General features: G+C 46.9%; 1 protein-coding gene across 4 annotated transcripts in view; it reads right to left on the reverse strand.

Moving 5' to 3' along the window:
* Positions 1–16,721, reverse strand: part of PITX2 (paired like homeodomain 2) — a 34,229-nt gene extending 17,508 nt beyond the window's left edge. Inside the window, exons 1-3 of one of the 4 annotated variants that reach the window (XM_079990400.1) lie at positions 16,217–16,721; positions 10,852–10,907; positions 9,735–9,872 (exon numbers count right to left, since the gene is read on the reverse strand). In XM_079990400.1, the coding sequence (XP_079846526.1) occupies positions 9,735–9,872; positions 10,852–10,897 (184 nt within the window). In that variant the 5' untranslated portion in view covers positions 10,898–10,907; positions 16,217–16,721. The remainder of the gene's footprint in view (positions 1–9,734; positions 9,873–10,851; positions 10,908–16,216) is intronic. The other 3 variants (XM_079990398.1, XM_079990397.1, XM_079990399.1) reach the window with 3 other exon arrangements.
* Between the last annotated feature and the right edge of the window lie 1,175 nt (positions 16,722–17,896).

Here is a 17,896-nt window from a genome sequence, read left to right on the forward strand (position 1 = left end):
TTTAATCTCACCTTGGTTAAAATCTGGTAGCGTCTGCTCTGGCCGGATACATTTACTATGGTCCCGGGTCAAGGTTGTCCATCCTTGATCCGGCAACGGACTCAAGGGAGAGCAAATGGGGCCAGCTACTACTCAGATTCAGTCAGATTTATTCAGTCAAATTTTAATTTGTCAAGATCTAGAATTTTGCAATAACAAAATCTGCACCTTCTAGATCAACAGGTTTTTTAGCATCCCATAGTGAATGTTCCTTAAATTCCCTCCGGCGGCCAGTAATCAATCTGGAATAAATAGAGACTCCGTTTCTCTGTGTTTACAGCCCCCCCCCCCCCCATTCTACACCCGGGAAAAACCAGTTTTCTCTTGAAACCGCTGTAGAGAGAAAATAAAATCTAAAAAACAAATTCCAGCCATTTTATCCTGAGGTAACTGGTTGGGAGAAATAAAAAATAATAATCTTTTTAGCTGGAGCAGGTGAGCTTCCCACCAATTTCCATCTCACTAAAGCGCCCGGGTCTGCACTCTGCAAAATGACTGGGTTGGCGCTCGGGCAGAGCCTCTGGATAGACCTGTTGTCGTTGTCTTTCTTTCTCTTTTTAAAACCCATTGGCTTGTTGTCTTTCGCCTGCCTCGGATTACCGACTATTCGCCTAGATGAAGAGCCATTAATTACCCATTCAGTCAATATTGGGAAGGCGACAAAGCTTTTTACATAGGATTAACGAGGCATCAGATTGTGCCATTAGTATATTCCTGCGCACGGCTAAAGCTTTCGTTATACATTGCTCCTTCCCTCCACCCGCAGTCGATCTGGCAACTGCTGCATATATTAGGGTCCGGCGACGGCGACGTGTGTGTGTGTGTGTGTGTGTGTGTGTGTGTGTGAGAGAGAGAGAGAGAGAGAGAGAGAGAGAGAGAGAGAGAGTGCGCAAAGGTAACTTGTTATCTCCATTTGGAGTAGTATTGGAAGGCGACATTGGACTCGATTTCGGAACAGCTGGCCTGGGGAGATGGGATCAGGCTCTCCCGGCTGGGGACGGATATGTGGGCAAGTCTCCGTGTTATTTAGCACAGCGGACAGGTTTCGAGTTAGAAATAGGAGCACCCGCCCCTCTCCCCCCCCCCATTCTCTTCCTGACTTCCCCTCCCTGCCTCGTCTGCAAATCCTCCAGGAGCTTTGCTCTCGGAAGATCCCTCTCAAGCCGAAAATAAAGTAAAATAAATCTAGTCTCTTACGCTCCACTCTTCTTAGCGTCAGGTGTACGGCTTTTCCTCCCTGCACAACGGTTCCTTAAATAAATTCCAAAGAAAGAAGATGAAATTGGGCTTTTTCATCACCACCGTCATCTTATCAGCAGTATTATCTGAGGCACTTTTCATGCGTACAAAAATGCTTCGTTCTGTCAACTGATTTCCCCGCCCCCTCACATCATCCTTGTAAGTCGGTGCGAGGTGGAAACTCCATGGTCAGGTGCAGTATATCACTGATCAACAGGTGGGTTTGAGAAAACCCAACAAGAGATGGCTTCTCAACTTTATTTTGAGCTTTTGAGAGGCATCTGATTGGCTACTGCCAATCACGGGAACGTGTGAACCTCAAGATATTAGACTCCAATTCCCATCAGCTTCACCCAGGTTGGCCAATAATCAGGGATGCTGGGAGATGTAGTTTGGATAGGCATCGCTTCCCTATTTACGTAATATGTCAAAGCGTGACATAACTAGGGAAGTATTAACGTAGCAGATAATTAAACTCGGTTCCCCGGTTCAGACTCAGCAGTTCGGCCGCTATTCAGGCTTAAAACTCCAGTTTGATGAATCACATTAATCTGTGTACTTTTGTGGAGTCAGCCCAATACATTTCGCTCCTCTCCCATTCCTTGTGAAGAAGCCAGTTGGCCTGGCCTACCTCACAGGGTTGTTGTGATGATAAAACGGGCAAGGGAAGTACCATGTCGGCCACCTAGAGAGCTCGCTGGAGGAAAGACGTAACAATGAAATCAATGAGAGAGCATCTTCTAGCAAACTATGGCAAAATTCTTAGAGGTCTTTTATTCGAGTAAACAGTGTGTACAGTACAGAGCAACCTGAAGACGCTCGTATTTGAAGCAACCTAGTTATGCTATGGTTGCCTGTACCTCCCCAGTCCTTTTGAAACTGCACTATAAGATACATAGCCTCATCCGGCGCTTTGGAAGCGAGTCCCCCTGGGTTCAGTGGGATGGATGTCCAAGCGAGGGGGTTCAGAAGTGCAGCCACAGCATCCCGGTAGACAAACAACAAAACAGGGCTAGGACAAGGAGCTGCAAGGATTCCCCCCCGCCTCCTCCTCCTCTCCTAGGCACGCACGCATAGAGAGCAGCCGCAATCCTGTGTACACTTACCTGGGATCAAGTCCCACTGGACTCAACGGGATTTATTTTTGATCTCTCTCTCTCTCTCTCTCTCTCTCTCTCTCTCTCTCTCTCTCTCACACACACACACACACACACACACGCTCACACACTTATACTATCACTTTGGATTTTTAATTGGAAGCCGGTTTGTAAACCAACTTTGCGTGGGAAGCAGGGTTCACACATAATGAGGGCGTGCTTTCCCACGACGCTGGAGTTTGTTGCGTTGTGGAATGTGAACCACATTGAAACTCTTCCGGGAATGAATAAGGACATCGAATTTATTTTAAGAAATAAACGAAATGTTGACTCTATGGGTTCCGAGTCCTCAAGAAAACGATTTAGCTGACAGAGCAATCCTCAACACGCCTTTTTTTTCCAGGAGTAGGTCCCACTGAGTTGAATGGAACTTGCTCCCTGGAAAAGGGCTTGACACGCGACTCGTGTTCTTTCCTGTTCACTAGATCCGAAAAAGGTTCCACAGGTCAGGCGTTATTTGGATTGTAAACCTGCCCGGAGCTTCACAGCAATATTGATTTGATGGTATTCTTGATCTAAGTGCCCCCCCGCCGCCGCCCTTGAATGGGTACCCTTGAGACAGAATTTAGCCCTTCTAAGTCCTCGTTAGAAGAACTGGAACCAGCGCCATTGATCTCAGTGGGACTAACTTCCTAGTAGGCATGGATATGGTTAGGTGGCAGACCCCACACAGATTTAAGTGGAAGAAATATTCAGCATATGCCAGCACGAATGTGGAAGGAAGAGCCTTCAGTCTTGCAGAAGGTCCCAGATACAGTGCCCGACATCTCCAGGTAGGACTGGCGATGTCCCCTGTCTGAAGCCCTGGAGACTCATAGAATCATAAAACTGTAGAATTGGCAGGGATTTTTTTGGAGGGGGTCATCGAGTCCAACCCCCTGCAACACAGGAATCCTACCCACAGCCGTCCCTGGGTGGGCTCAAACCAGCAACCTTCTGGTTACAAGTCAGACCCACACAGACCCATTGCACCACTGGCTCCCTTCAGTGTAGACAGCATTGAGTTGGATGGACACAGAATAAGTTTTTCCCACTGAAATCAATGGAACATGCAGGACAATGACTCCGAGGTATTTGTGCATTAGGACTACAGCCTTGGAAAGGGGTACAACGTTGGCTGTGATTGGCTTTAAAAATTAGTGAACAACAGGTAGCACTTATCAAGCAAATCCTAATCGATTGCTCGCATGTTTTCAGTCAACTAAGCGACTAATGCAACCATCGAATCTTCATACGGGAAAAAGCAATGGCTTTACATTAAAAAAAGCAACGATTTTGGCTTTTTTAAATGATGGACCCATGTGAAGAATAGAGTCCCTCTCACAAGGAACACAATGCCTCCCTTAAGACGCGCTGATACTTGTATTTAAAATAATGATAAAGTTTTAAAAAGGAGGTCTATTAATTAAGAAGGGCATATTTTTAGTGGATCACTGTGTCTGAAACTCGATTAATCTGTCAGATTCTTGCCTAAATAATAACACTGCGGCCCCATTTAATGTTGTTGTTGTTGCTGTTAACTAAGTATTTGGCCTTAGCTAAACTTTGAAGGTATACATTTGTTTTTTTCTGAGACTTATATGCCGCTTTTCAGGGATCAGCACTGCTACACTCCCTCCTCGAGCTGATCTGTCTAGCCCTAGGGATAGAGCTACCTTAGACCACCGGTCCGTTTAGCTCGGCATTGTCCACATTTACTGACAGGGAGCCTCCAACCTTTCAGACAAGGGCATCCCCAGCCCTACCCTGGAGATGCCGGGGATTGAACCTGGGACCTTCTGCATGCTAGGCAAAAGTATTACCACTGAACTATGGCCCTTCCTCGACTTGGCTCTGAAAGGTTTGGTGAAGCTTCTGCCGGGCTCATATTTAAGCAAAGTGACGGAAAATATTTAAGCGGGTGACGGAAATGCCACATAGTCTTCCTACAGCGAGATGTGGACAGACAGGGCTGTTCCTATGGGATCGAAAAACTACACAGGGGCCCCAGATCCTCTACACCTTTAATCGGAAAATAGACCCACTGTAGCCAGTCGAACTTGCTTTCCCCTACCACGAATCTTCACATAGAAGTGCATCTTACACGCCTGAAAGAGGCTATTATTTATCTGACATACTGATCTATTATTATGCAAGAACCGACTTTCAGGATCGCAGCCGAGGTGTTGGGGTTAAACTAAATGAAACCCGGATCTACTTCAGTTTAATTGGATTTCGCATATGTATCTAATTCAACACCCCCACTTCAGTAAACAAATAATTGAATTAAATTAGCCTATCACGCATGAATTAACCAGGAACAGACTGGCATACTGTACCTACTTACCTGGAAGTAAATCCTATTGAACTCAGGGGAACTTACTTCTGAGTAGATATGTATAGGATTTAACCAATGACCACATCCTTTTTAAAACAAACAAATAAAAAACCCCTAAAATGTTGCCCTCATTTCGGGAAGTCAATATATGAGCTTGGTATGTTACTGTTACCTGGGAAATGCTACAAGCTTTTAACGGGAAGTTTATGCAGGCATTTTCGTTGTTTTTTTAAAAGCACCTACCCCCAAAATACTTCTTGCTTTCCATCAACCATCGAGGACTTGTGGGTTAAAATATAAAGAAATACTCGCATTTTCAACGCCCTAATTTGCAGTGCCTAGGGTTGTGTTGGCTTTAACAAAACTACCTTGCAGAGGAAGTTTCAAGAAGCGAACTGAAAAGAGACATCCAGGCGACTGACAATAAACTCCTCTTTCCTGAGGTACTCAAAACCCGATCCAGATAATCTCCACTCATTCCTTCTTTCCAGGAAGCAAGGAAGCAAGGTTGAAATGAACGGGACCACCCCACCTGGCAAGAACACCAGTCACATCCAAGTCCCATTGCACTAGACAACGCGGCAACTAGGCAACTTGGGAAGACAGGCGAACTAATGCCAGTGTACTGGAAGAAGCAACGATCACAAGTGTCGAAGCAATGATTCTTCAACATCAACTTCGTTGGACTGGTCATGTTGTTCGGATTCCTGATTATCGTCTGCCAAAGCAACTACTCTATTCCGAACCTAAAAATGGAAAGCATAATGCTGGCAGCCAACAAAAGAGGTTTAAAGACTCTCTCAAGGCAAACCTAAAAAAATGTAGCATAAATACCGGCAACTGGGAAACGCTGGCCTTGTGAGCGCTCCGATTGGAGAACAGGCTTTTTACCAAAGGTGTCATGGTCTTTGAAGATGCTGGAACTCAGAACGAAAGGGAGAAACGTGCCAAGAGGAAGGCAGGTTTGGCAAACCCTCACCGTTATCAACTCCCACCCCCCAAAAAAACCAAACCCCTATGTCCCCACTGTGGAAGGACGTGTGGATCTAGAATTGGCTTCCGCAGTCACTTACAGACTCACTTCCATGTTCATGGAAGACAATCTTACTCGGCCATGAGTGATGCCAAAGAAGAAAAAGAAGTTGTTAAGCCAGGCCATCCTGCTCTGGTGGAGCCCCCGTTCATTTCAATGGGGCTTGCGCAGGAGACCTTCCTGGCAGATCCCGCACTTTTGTAGTTGAAACGTCTAGAGTTAGAAAATCTATGAATACATTTGAGGACATCTTCGAAGTGCCACAAGACTAGGCGTAGTTTTCCCTTTAACAGAGTGACACAGCTACCCTTCTGAAAATCGTTTACTTGGGGAGTAAGGATTTAATACGCTGGCCAAGCCTTTCCAGTCCTCAATCAGTGGGACTTTTCTCTGGGAAAGAGCGTTTGGGGATGGTGTCTGCTCTTAAGCATGGTTGGTGTATGTGTGTGTGTGTGGGGGGGGGAGGTGAAAAGGAAACACTTAAATCTCACTTATTTAAAAAGGCAATCAAAGCTAAACATTTGCGTCAAACTTTCTCACTTCAGGTTTATGGGAGCTCCTTTCTCTCTTCCCAACCCAGAACAAGAGGTGCTATGTTCACAAAGGATTAAGGAACAGGGCACCCAGGGTGCATCTCAGCCAAGGACTTTGTTTTCAGTGTCAGAAATGAGGTCCCCATCCATAGACACAAATCCATTCCAGGTTTTCTCCCCAAACTTGCTTACCATCACCAGCCTATTTTGAAGACAATAACAACCACCACCACCAGAATCTGATGTTATCCTTAATCTACTGCAAGTCTCCCAGAGATCTACCAGTCAATCCGGATGTACGCTTTGCCTAGCCATGTCTGGCTGCTCAGTTTAGTTCTGTCATCTCCACACATTGGTCAGTCCCTTCCGCCATGAAGATGGTCACCATTGAGAATCCATTGTACCAAAGGCCAATGGATTGCATTGCTATTATACCGTGAAGGCCAATGGATTCCTTAGATAGGACAGAACAGCCCGAAACTTACTTCAGCCGAAATATCTGGTCTGAAGCCGGTTTCGTGCCACTCTTTCCACTGCAACAAATCAACCTACAGTGCAATCCTGTGGGTGTCTACTGGGAAGTGCCATTGAGTTGGGACTTATTTCCAGGTAAGCGTGTATCGGATGGCAGCCGTTGAATCGAATTCGTAGGCTAAACTTGCGTGTATGTGTGTTTTAACAACAACACCCCCCCACCAATGGTCTTTATATGTTTACATAGCAATTTCCCTTCTGATTTCAGAGGGTGAAAAACAGACTCACGGATCATTGTGCAGGGCAGGAAATGTAACATGTAGATACAAAACCCCAGGCTCTTAATGAACGGTTAGAAAAATAGCCACTTGTTTCTCAGCGAGAAGAGTGAAAAGGTCACGGAGCATTTGGAAATGCTGTGATTCCAAATCTAAGCTCTCGCTCAGAAGTCGGATTGCTTGATGTCAGTGCAACTGGCGTTCGACGGAGCATCCCGGAATTACTTAAGGCGGACTACATGCTCCTCCTTCAGATTGGCTGAATAGCGCAGGAAGATCTCTTTCAGCGGGTGTTTCTACGTGGAATTGGAAGGTCCTCGTCTCAGTTCGTAAATGCGGCCAATTAGCGAAGTCTATATTAATTAGTCAGCAATCAAAGATTCTGTTCTGAAGGTGGCACGAATACAGGCGCTTAGGAGCACATCTGGGCATCTGAATATATTAAACAGAACCCGTCCTCCTTTTCAGTGGGGCTCCGATCGATCTACGAAACCATATATGACACAGCCTTCTAAGTATGATGTCTCAGAAGAACGTCCCACGGAATTCTATAGGGTTCACTCCCAAGCAAGTGTGTAGCTTAAAGCACGCTCAACACCAAGATCCTTACGCATGTCTCCTCATAAGTAAGCCAAATTGGGCTCAGTGGGGGTTACTCTCAGGTAAGTGCAAGTGCAGCCTAAAAAGTGACCTCCATCGTTAAGACTCTCATTTCCCTTGGTAGACGGGCGCTATAATAATCACCTGTTACTTGAGTTGAAGAAATGACTTTTCACTCATTTTACCATCAGATAAAACCGACCTGCTTCCAAGTAAAAGTGCACTAGGAAGGCCTTTGTCTTATCTTTCAGTCACGATCAAAACAGGGATTTTAACATCTTGATTTCAATAGTAGGATGTAAAGCATCGAATCCTTACTCTAAAGTAGCTCTCTCCCACCCCACCCCACACTGCAGAAAATGCGATGGTTTTGTAATGTTGGTAGTATCAGCATATCTTGATCTGTTACACAAAGCTTAAATCAATGCGGCCTCTCTATGCCACTTACCTCGGAATAAGCCCCAATAGGATTTACTTCTGAGTAGACATATAAAGGATTGTGTTTTGTATTCTATTTTAAATAGTGGGAAAATGCGTGTTTCTGAAGGAATATACCTACCGGTCATCAAGAGGAAAGTTTAAAACTAACCCCCCCCCTTTTAAAATTATACAAAGCTTTCAGTTTTCTATGTAAAAAGAACTGGTATGCAATCGGAGTCTAGGAAATCAGTGGATGTCGACTGAAAACAATTGACCAGTTCAGCTATTTGTGGTGGGTGGGTGTGCGTTAGAGAGAGAGAGAGACTATGTTACTTCATGCCACTGTTTATCACAGAAGTTACATTCTTAACACAGTCTCTTCTCCTTTAATATTAATTTAGATTAGTATATCTTATGCCAGCAAAATTAGGTTGGCATCAGATAAGGCAGAAATCATGGCACCGCAATGTCTTTGTTTTCTAGCCTGGGAGATACTGTGTAACTCGTTCGCTCTAAGCTGCTCCAAGTAAAATCAAGCAGAGCTCACTTTGTGTCAGAGAGTTGTGGTAAGATAAGGTCTATTATTTTGTAAGCATTTTGTATGGGGCCTCTCCAGTGGTGGCACCTCATTTGGAGCCCTTGATGGTGCCAGTCAAAAACATTCTAAACTGAGAGGCTACTAGTTATGCTTGTGGTCTTTTTTGGGTGGGTGCTCATTCTTTTAAGTGGGGTGGGATTTGTTCCATATATATATATATATATATATATATATATATATATATATATATATATATATATATATATATTCCAAGTAAACATTCAGAAGGATTGAGCTGCCTCGATTCCTGTTTCGGAAAGGAACATGCCAGCTTTTCTAATGATGTCAGGCATCAAGCGAAGGGTACCTGACTGCGCCTTCGCGGATGCCTCCGGCCCTTCCCAGCCCTCTGACGTTGCCATGTTGCTCTTTTGCGTCGTCTAAGGCGAAGACGCCCCTGCCTTGAATTTAGTGAGAGTTTGTATGGGAGTTTGGTTGAGGCTGCTGCTGTTTGGGGTGGGGAGAATCGCCCACTGCTTCGGGAGAGGATTGCTGCTTACCGAGGACACCTCGGGACCACAGAGACAAGCTCAGTACAATTGTTACACCCTTCACGCGGAAAATCCCGAACCAAATTAACTTTGGCAAACAAGCCTTTTCGTCCAGAATTTACCCGCTCCCCGCCCCACCCCGCACACAGACCGCGCTGCCCGCAGTTCCCATGGACCTGAGCAGCAGAGGGCGCTGTTGCACTTCCTTTAGGTCGAAGCGCAGCGCTGGCGATTAAAGCCGAAAGAGGGGAGATTGGGCCGGGGAGGCGCACAAACATCACCAGGGCGGCCGCGTAGAATCCAACAGCTGCTAAAGAAAGCTTTAAAAGGCAGAAGCAATAGAAGTGCCCCGCCCCACCCGCGCACCGCTTTCCTGGCCCACACACAATACGCTATATATTGTGGTTGCAACTTGAATCTCGTTCGACTGGGCGCAGTGATACAAGATCGCACCTATCAACCTTTTCTAGGAGACACCGATGGGAATAGGGGGGGGGGGATAGGGGAGGCTAGATTCAAGTGCAAGGCTGACCAGAAAGGGGTGGGCAGACTCACCATTGGCGCTGGGGTGTTGCCTTCCGAACAGTTTGCTGCTAGAAGCTTCCTTCCTGCTCTCTGGAGAATCATTGAATTCTCCTTTTTTAATATCAGAGTCTTTGGAGAAAAGGCATTCAACAGCAGAAGGTTGTACCCCTGAGAGAGAGGGAGAGGGAAAAAGAAAAAGAAAAAGAAAAAGAAAAAGAAAAAGAAAAAGAAAAAGAAAAAGAAAAAGAAAAAGAAAAAGAAAAAGAAAAAGAAAAAGAGGGTCGTGGATCGGGAGAAGGAAAGGCCAGGCAAGCAGGCAGAGAGAGCGACGGAAGGGGGACAAAGAAAGAGAGACAGCGAGTTAGGGAAAGTGCGTTTGGAAAGCAAGCACGCTTAGAACACGTTTGTGGAAAGGGCAGTCCCGTCTCATACCCCCCAACCCAACCCAACCCTGGGACTCCCCGCTCCTCCGCTTTCTCTGCCTTGGACCAGGAGTAGCCACCCCAGCAGCCTGCCTTAGCCAGGCCAATGGGCATCCTGGACTTTACACAGAGCTCTGCGGCAGAGATCAAACACGGCAGAGATAGGAAACACTGGGTCTAGCAGGACGCCTCGAATCGAGGTGCCAGGATAGGAAACTCAAGGGCGCTGGAACCACAGTCCAGCTAAGCCGGAGTTCGAAGACTGAAAGCCAGGCTAGTCCCGATCCCTTCAGTGAATCTTCACCCCTCGATTCCTACTCTCAACACAGAAGCATCAAATCTGCGTTGCAATACTGTGATAAAAATAAATAAATAAATTACGCAACCTTTGGTTCTTCGGAAATCGGTTAACTTTTATCTTCCTTGGCCTTTGGCTGATGGGAGCTGGGCTCCAACAAACAGCCAGAAGGCCACAGGACACCCCCCCCCCTCAACTGGATTAGGGATTGGGCTGCAAATGGGATGGGGATGGAAGTGGACACTGGGGGTGGTTCTCTTTGCCAGGACATCCTTCGGTAGATATTATGCATACATCCGCGTGCCCATCACCCAGGTGCTTTAACAGATTTTTAAAAACACAACCCACCCACAAATCAAAACAAATGCACACCGCATGTCGACATCATTCTCGCGAAGTGTAAATCGATGGGAAATATCTCTCTTACCTAACTGAACGCAAGCCGATACAAGTTTACGACAGTTGGACTCCATAACCCGTTATCTGCAAAACATTAGATGCATTAGATGCATATGGGCGTTAAGAAGACACACAGAATGAAGCCGAGCGCCTCTTAAAAGATGTCTTAAGCAAAGGAAAGAAAAACAAAACAAAACACGTAATAGTTGCCTAGTTTACCATCGGTTTTTTTCCCCCGGTCTGGAGAAGAAAGGAGGTGAAAAGTGGGGGGCGGCAGATGTTTGGTTGGAGGGAGGTGCCTGCAATCCTAAACACATTCGGTGGGACTTAACTTCGTGGGCGGAGAGGGGAGTATGGTTAGGCTTGTGTTGCTGGTTTATTTCCTCTTTGGGCATTTAAACGCAAGAGGAAGGGGAGGGCGGAGATCCCTACGCGATTTTTTTTTAGTCCCGGCTCCAAGTCCAGGAAAATCGAGGTTTGTTTGTTTGTTTAAAATCGATTGAACCACATCTTCTGGAACTCAAAGAGAGTCGGTTTGACTGGGTGGTGTGGTTCGGGCTTTTTGGTTTGGGAGAAAATTAATGTGATACCTGGCCATTCAACTTCCCTCTTCCTTGTGTCTCAGTTTTGGTGTTTAAAGACCTACTATGGAATATATAAGGCAGAAAATAGTAGTAGTAATAGTAATAATAATACACAATTATCCGCATCCTCACCAATGCAAAACTAATGTAAATTAATGTGCATCATTTGACGCGTGGAATCTGAGTAATGCCCATCGTCTCTAGGGATATTTCTCACTTGACATAACCGTCTCAATTCAGAAACACTTGAAAGAATTATTATTGTGGGGAGGGGTGTTGGGATTGGACTTCCCTTAGGTTTGTAAAAACAAACAAACCTGTGGCTGTAGTCAGGCGCTACCCACTCTGTGCCTTGCAGGGAAGACAGAGAGAGAAAATAGCTTTGCTCAGCTTGTCTAATGAAAATGTCTTTGAATGGAATTTACCCTTCTTCCTCTGTAAAAAGCTTCGTTCAGTTTCACTAACCTACCAGGGGGACCTTCACTAGCCAAATTTGAAGCGACGCGCTGCTGTCAATGGGACTGGCCTACCCTAGTGATGTAGAATCCTGACCCTTTAATTCTTTGTTGCAAAAGTAGGCCCGATTGAAACTCAATAGGATGCACTTCCGGTGCTCCGATCCCAGACACTTCCTACACATCGAGGAGAAAACAGGAGGATCGGGCGCATAAGGTTGCGCACTTACCTGGGAGCAAGTCGTACTAAACTTCCTGCGACTTAATTCCCAGTAAATGCAGGGTTAGGATCGGGCAACTAATTAATTAGGCTCAGCCAGATCCTATGCCGAGCTAGGCGTGCCTAAACCCATTCAAATAATGCAACCAGCTGCTTCCCTGAATTGAAAATTAAAGCCTGCGCGGTCTTTCCTCTTTTGTCCGACTTTTAAAAAGTTGCCACCATTTAAGTAAAGAGGAGAAGGGATTTGGAGATTCGTAGCTCTCATTATAGAACTAATCTAGAAAAACAGCCGGGATGCAAAGTGGCCGGGTTTATTTTCAGGGACATGGGGGGGGGTGTGTGTGCACATTTACCTCCCGCCCCCCAGTGAGAGAAAAAAATGCACAAAATCAAAAAGAAAGAAGACATTCTCGTGAATGACTGTGCCGGGCAGTCCAGGGACTTTCATTCTGCGGAAATTTGGTGCCCCCGAATTTAAGAAGGAGATTCCCTTAAAATGAGGGCTGAGTTCACCCCGATCAGAGACGGAACTTGTGCAATCCGTCGTGAGTTTTGGCTCTCTGCAGTCACGGAGAAATTGACCAGGATAAGCTCGCTGACTCCTCCAACCAGGTAGGTATACAGAACCTCCCGGTCCTATTCTTGTAGAAGGGATTTCGAAAACCGTTCTAAACACCTTCAGGGGAATTGGCTGATGACCCGCGGAGCGAGAGGAAAAGAGGGTCCCCCAACGCAGACCACCGCCTAGCCAGGGCTCCCACCCCGCTTGGTTTACACGTAGGGCACCCTCAGGAGGCCTCCTTCGGAAGAGCTCTGGGGTGCCACATTTGGAAGCTGCGGGTTTTAGTAATTCTGAGGGTCCCCCCCCCCTTCTTTAAAGGTGGGGGAAATCTCAGGATTAGTGCCTGATTGAGATGTCTGTTCGGGAGATATTACAAAAATCATTATCAGCGCTCTCTACTAACTCGATATGAAGTAACACAGATGGGATTTTATTAGTCCAGGCTTCAGATGTTTACTTATGATAATTTGGGTGAAAAATTTGCATGTCATCATCGTTTGGGTAATTTCCCCCTTTGAAACCCCCCTCCCCCATTTCAATGGCGCTCCTCTATTAGCCGGTGCTTATCCTTCTTTAGAAATCTGAAACGGATAAATAAATATGACTAAGAAGCGGGTTAAGATTTTAGAGGGGGGAACCGCCATCGACAGCATTTTTTTTTTAAGATTCCGAATACGATCCCTAATCGAATATCCTAATAGCATCACCCATATCCTGAGCGCGTTTACTTGCAAACGCTTCCCCTTGCAATGCAACTTATTTTTTCCCCAATTGAAGGGTGCAATCCGTAGGTTCTTACTTAAGGGAGAAGTCTCACTCAGTTCCCTGGGACCAGGCTGCACGTGGATTTAGGATCGCAGCCTTATTTCGAAGCCGATGGGCCTTCTTTTCAACTAACGGCCAGATCCTAAGCTTAATACCCAAGTGGGTCCCACTGAAATAAATGAGACATCATTCCAGGTAAATATGCAGAGGATCGGGGCACCCGAAAGGTCAGTGAATGTTTATTTCTTGAGACAACTCTCAGAATTCTAATAGGGCCGAGCCATTTATATTCCCAGCTCCAGGGAGCCGAAAGAGGATGGCTCGCTGAGTGTATGAAACGCCCTTTCCAATAAAGAGGCCTAGTATGTGAGCTGTGGTGAAATTGTTAAGGAAGGCAATTAAGAAAACCCCCTAATTCCTCTCTGATGATCCTTAAACCGGTTCTGTCAAGACAAGCCTCGCATGACAAATTTGGTCGCCCTGTTTCAACGCCTACCTTGATGGCTAATTTATCTAACCACCTGAGACGCGCAATTTATTTTTCTCTGTTTTTAAGTCGCCTCCCCCCCCTCCAACCTTCTTCCAAAATCTGGACAAGATTATATCCTGCAAAGACAGACATATAACCACCTGGAATGTCAACAGTTATAATTATCCACACTTAAAAAAAACCCTTCTGCCATTCATATGTATATTAATATTTATTTTATTACAGGGTTTCCAGGGCTCTTAAGAAATAAACAGTTTTGCAGCACAAACCTAAGCACATTTATTGGGGGGGGGCGGGAGTCACCACCGATTGTCAGATTGCAGTGTGTGTTGCGGAGGTGGGGGCACAATTTAGCGCTGTAAATAAATTGTCACGCTAAATCGATTCTGAAAGACCCAGGTCCTAATTATATCCATAACTACATAACTGTTTGTTTCTCCGTCTATCTACATCACAAAAACGGGGGAAGGTGAGTAAATCAGGCCGATTACATGGGATCTGTAGGAACTTTTCACGAGTAACTCCACAAGCTTTCCGCCATATTACTAATATTAGCTTCCTATGCTAAACTGATTTAGGTGGAAGGAATCCCATTGATTAAATCAATGCGGCTTATTACAAAATCATTTGGGGGAGGGTAATAGGGTGATCAGAACTAAAACTAGATTCTTGTTCATTTGCAAATCCGATCGATCTTTAACCCACTTTTGCTCGTCCCTTATTTAATTTTGTTGTATTATTATGATTTAAAATACTATTTTAGGCGTGTAGCAAAATTTGCACCATTTAAGACGCTGTTAACTATTTTACAAGCAAGCAACGCGAATCACAATTAAATAATAATAAAGATACCCTCCCCCACACTTTTAAAAATGGTTTAGCAAAATTCGCGTCTTTAAGCTGTTCTCAGATATTTTTATCAGCAACATGCAGCGAGGCATACAATTAAATGATAATTACCGAGAGAAAAATAAAATAAAATATTATTGATGGCAGATTAGAAACCAGAATTTGGAGGGGCTTCTTTTCTGTTTTTCTAGGAAGTGAGGAAATTGAATTGGTGGCTGACTGCAGACAGCAGCAGAACCCTAACCGATTTTGTACACACACAAGTCAGTTTAAACTCTTTTTTTTAAAAAAATGCCAATTCGGACCTTATTTTGTAACTGAAACAAGGCCCGGACCAAAAGGAGAACAAAAATATACAAGCGGCATATGCATAAGGCATCGCCTGTATTTGTTTCCGTTACTTTAAGGATCTGCAAACCTTAAATGCGAGACAGACAGGCAGAGAGAGAGAAACTACAATATACATGACGTTTCCCTCCAGAGGAATGCCGTTTACTTAGGCGTGCGCTGAGAGGAAACTTTTGCAAAACTAGGCAAATTTCCTAGGAAAGCAGCACTTTCTTCTTGCCAGTGCAACCCCTTTGTTAATTTATTAAACTTCTTTTTCTGATGCCTTTTAAAAAGAAAGGGGGGGGGGGATAGGGAGGGTGTGTGGGTGTAAAGGAAAATGATTCATTTTGCATTTGAAGAAGCAGCGGATTAACCTTTAGGAGTAGGGAGTGAAACTGGCCACGAACCTTTGGAGGAAGCTTGGTGTGTGTTTGTGTTAAATCCTAATACACTGTAACTAGTAACCTGCAGCTGGTATACTTAACTGGTAGCGCGTTAGTAGCTTTCTGGTGCAAATAGTCGTGGGAGTAGCTGCAGCACCCCTCATCATAGTGGTACTGATGGAGATGACTATTATGTTTACTGTTGTTACGCCAATTAGAAGACAAGGGTAATTTATTGTCTTTCCTTGGCGATCAGCGTTGGCTGACTCTTCCAAGCCTAGCGAGAGCCCAGCCATTCCAAACCGACGGCTCGCGAAAGGAAAGGTAGCCAATTGGGTCTACAAACGGCCCCAGATCAGAAAGGCCTGCTGCAGGTCCTTCGCCTCGACTCCTCTTTTCTTTTAACATCCCCCTGGGGGGAGGAGGCCGGTCCCCCAAGACGTCTGGTTTAAGCTGGAGTCCTTGGTTTAAACTGCGAGCGCGCGAAAAGGGGTGGGGTGGGGGGCACTGCTTTTGGCAAGCCCACAGCCAACCCTCCCCAAAGCCCCCCAGCCCACACACCCCATTTATAACTGCAAACACACACACACCCCAAGGTCTGCGGCCAGCCCAGACGGCCCCCTCCGCTCGCCCCCCAAACGCCACAAATCACCCTTCGGGGCGAGTCTGGCGAAGTGGAACCAATTGGCCGATTCACATTATCTCACACCGCCGGGCCAAAGGCAGCGACGGGCCTCCCTGGCTCTGCTTACCGGCTCCCTTTGCAAGCGCGCGTCGCTCTCTCTGTTTTCCCCCCTTCGCCCTCCCTGATCGCCGCCGCCGCCTTCTTCGTCTTCTTCTTCTGGGCCGAAGCTTTTAGCAAATCCCAGGCTCGAGGTGAGAGTTGGTGGACGACTCGAGTCGCCCACAGACGCCTCCTCCGCCTCCTCCAGCAAGCGCAGCAGCAGCAGCTCCACCACTACGGCCAGCCCGGGACGGCGAGGAAGCCGGAGCAAGGCAAGGATCCCCAAGGAGAAAGGAAGGCTGGCCGGCAGGCGCGCGGCGTTCCGTCGAGGGGGCCACGGCGGGAGGGAGCTGTTGGCCGCGGCTCGACGGCAGGCAGGCTGGCAAGCTGGCAAGCAGGCTGGCAGGCAGGCAGGCAGGCTCCTGGCGGCTTCGCTGCGGGACCGCTGTGCTTTCCCGGGGCGGACACGCTGCCTGTGTCTCTCTGCCTTTCTTCGCCTCTCCTCGGGCTCCTCTCGCCTCGCTCTGCCTGGCCAGGGAGCCGCGTGACGTCAGCAGAGATTCCACCAAACTCAACTCCGCTGCGGAGCAGAGAGACGACCGGGCGGGGGGGGGGAGCGAAGTGCAGGGGGCGCAGTTGGGAGAAGACCTGAGAGAGAGAGAGACAGACAGACAGAGAGAGAGAGAGAGAGAGAGAGAAGGAGGAGGATGGATAGATGGACAGACGGATCGACCTGAAGGCTGGGCGGAGAGCAGAGAGTCAAACCATCAGTAGACCGAGGCGGCGATGCTCTGCGCGCTGCCTTGAGAGAGTAAGCCCCGTGGAAGCGCCCTGTGCAAGGAAAGGCCCCGATCCTAGCCTACATTCCCCGAAATCCAGGTAGACACTGAAATAGCGCTAGGTGGAATCGAGGTGGTGGATGGCCTAAGAAACAAAAGGAGATGAGATCTCTGGGTCGAGGGAGAAACCGATGGTCCCAGGAATATGGACGTGACAAAGCCAACCCCCCCCCCCGACAGCCCACCACAAAGGGAAAGCAGAAAGGCGAAGGAGCTGCGTTAGGAGCGCGGGGGGTGCATGAAAGTGGGAGAGGCGCTTTCCAGGAAGGTTTCAGGGGAGCGATGTAAAGATCTTGAAAGGTTTATGTCCCCCCACCGCCCAAACACGTTGCCCTGTTACGCGCAAGTGGCCAAGATTTCTTTGACAAGGAGGCGAAAGGAGACCGAGCCATAGCAAAGCGAAAGGGAAAGAGTGTGTGTGTGTGGATCCCCAGAGGGAAAGTTGGTAGTGAAAGGAACAAAAGAGTCCAAGGAGAAGGTAAAGATCAAGACCCGAAAGGGAAAGGAAGCGGCGCAAGGAAAGTGGGAAGGAAATGCACGGCTGCGTGGGGCTGCGAGCCAGCGCGAAGAGAGGCCGGGTCACTCCGCCGAGGACGCTCGCAAGAGTTCAAAGTCATTTCTAGCTAAAAAGAGGGAGCGGGAAGGGGAAAAAACAAAACATGTCCACGTTACAGTTCGCAGCTGGGAAAGTTGAGGGAGGGGAAAGAGAAGAGTTTCTGGCCACTTTTAAAGGAATGGATTGCGACGTACAAGCCCCAGATGCGCATTTAAGTGTAGAATTTCCTTTGCTGTATGGGCACCCATCAAGTTCACGTGGGGTCACTGATAACTCATTTTTTAAAATGACGAGGTTACGTTTGGGGGTGGGG

The sequence above is a fragment of the Podarcis cretensis genome (assembly GCF_951804945.1).
Source record: "Podarcis cretensis genome assembly, chromosome: 9".
NCBI lineage: Eukaryota > Metazoa > Chordata > Lepidosauria > Squamata > Lacertidae > Podarcis > Podarcis cretensis.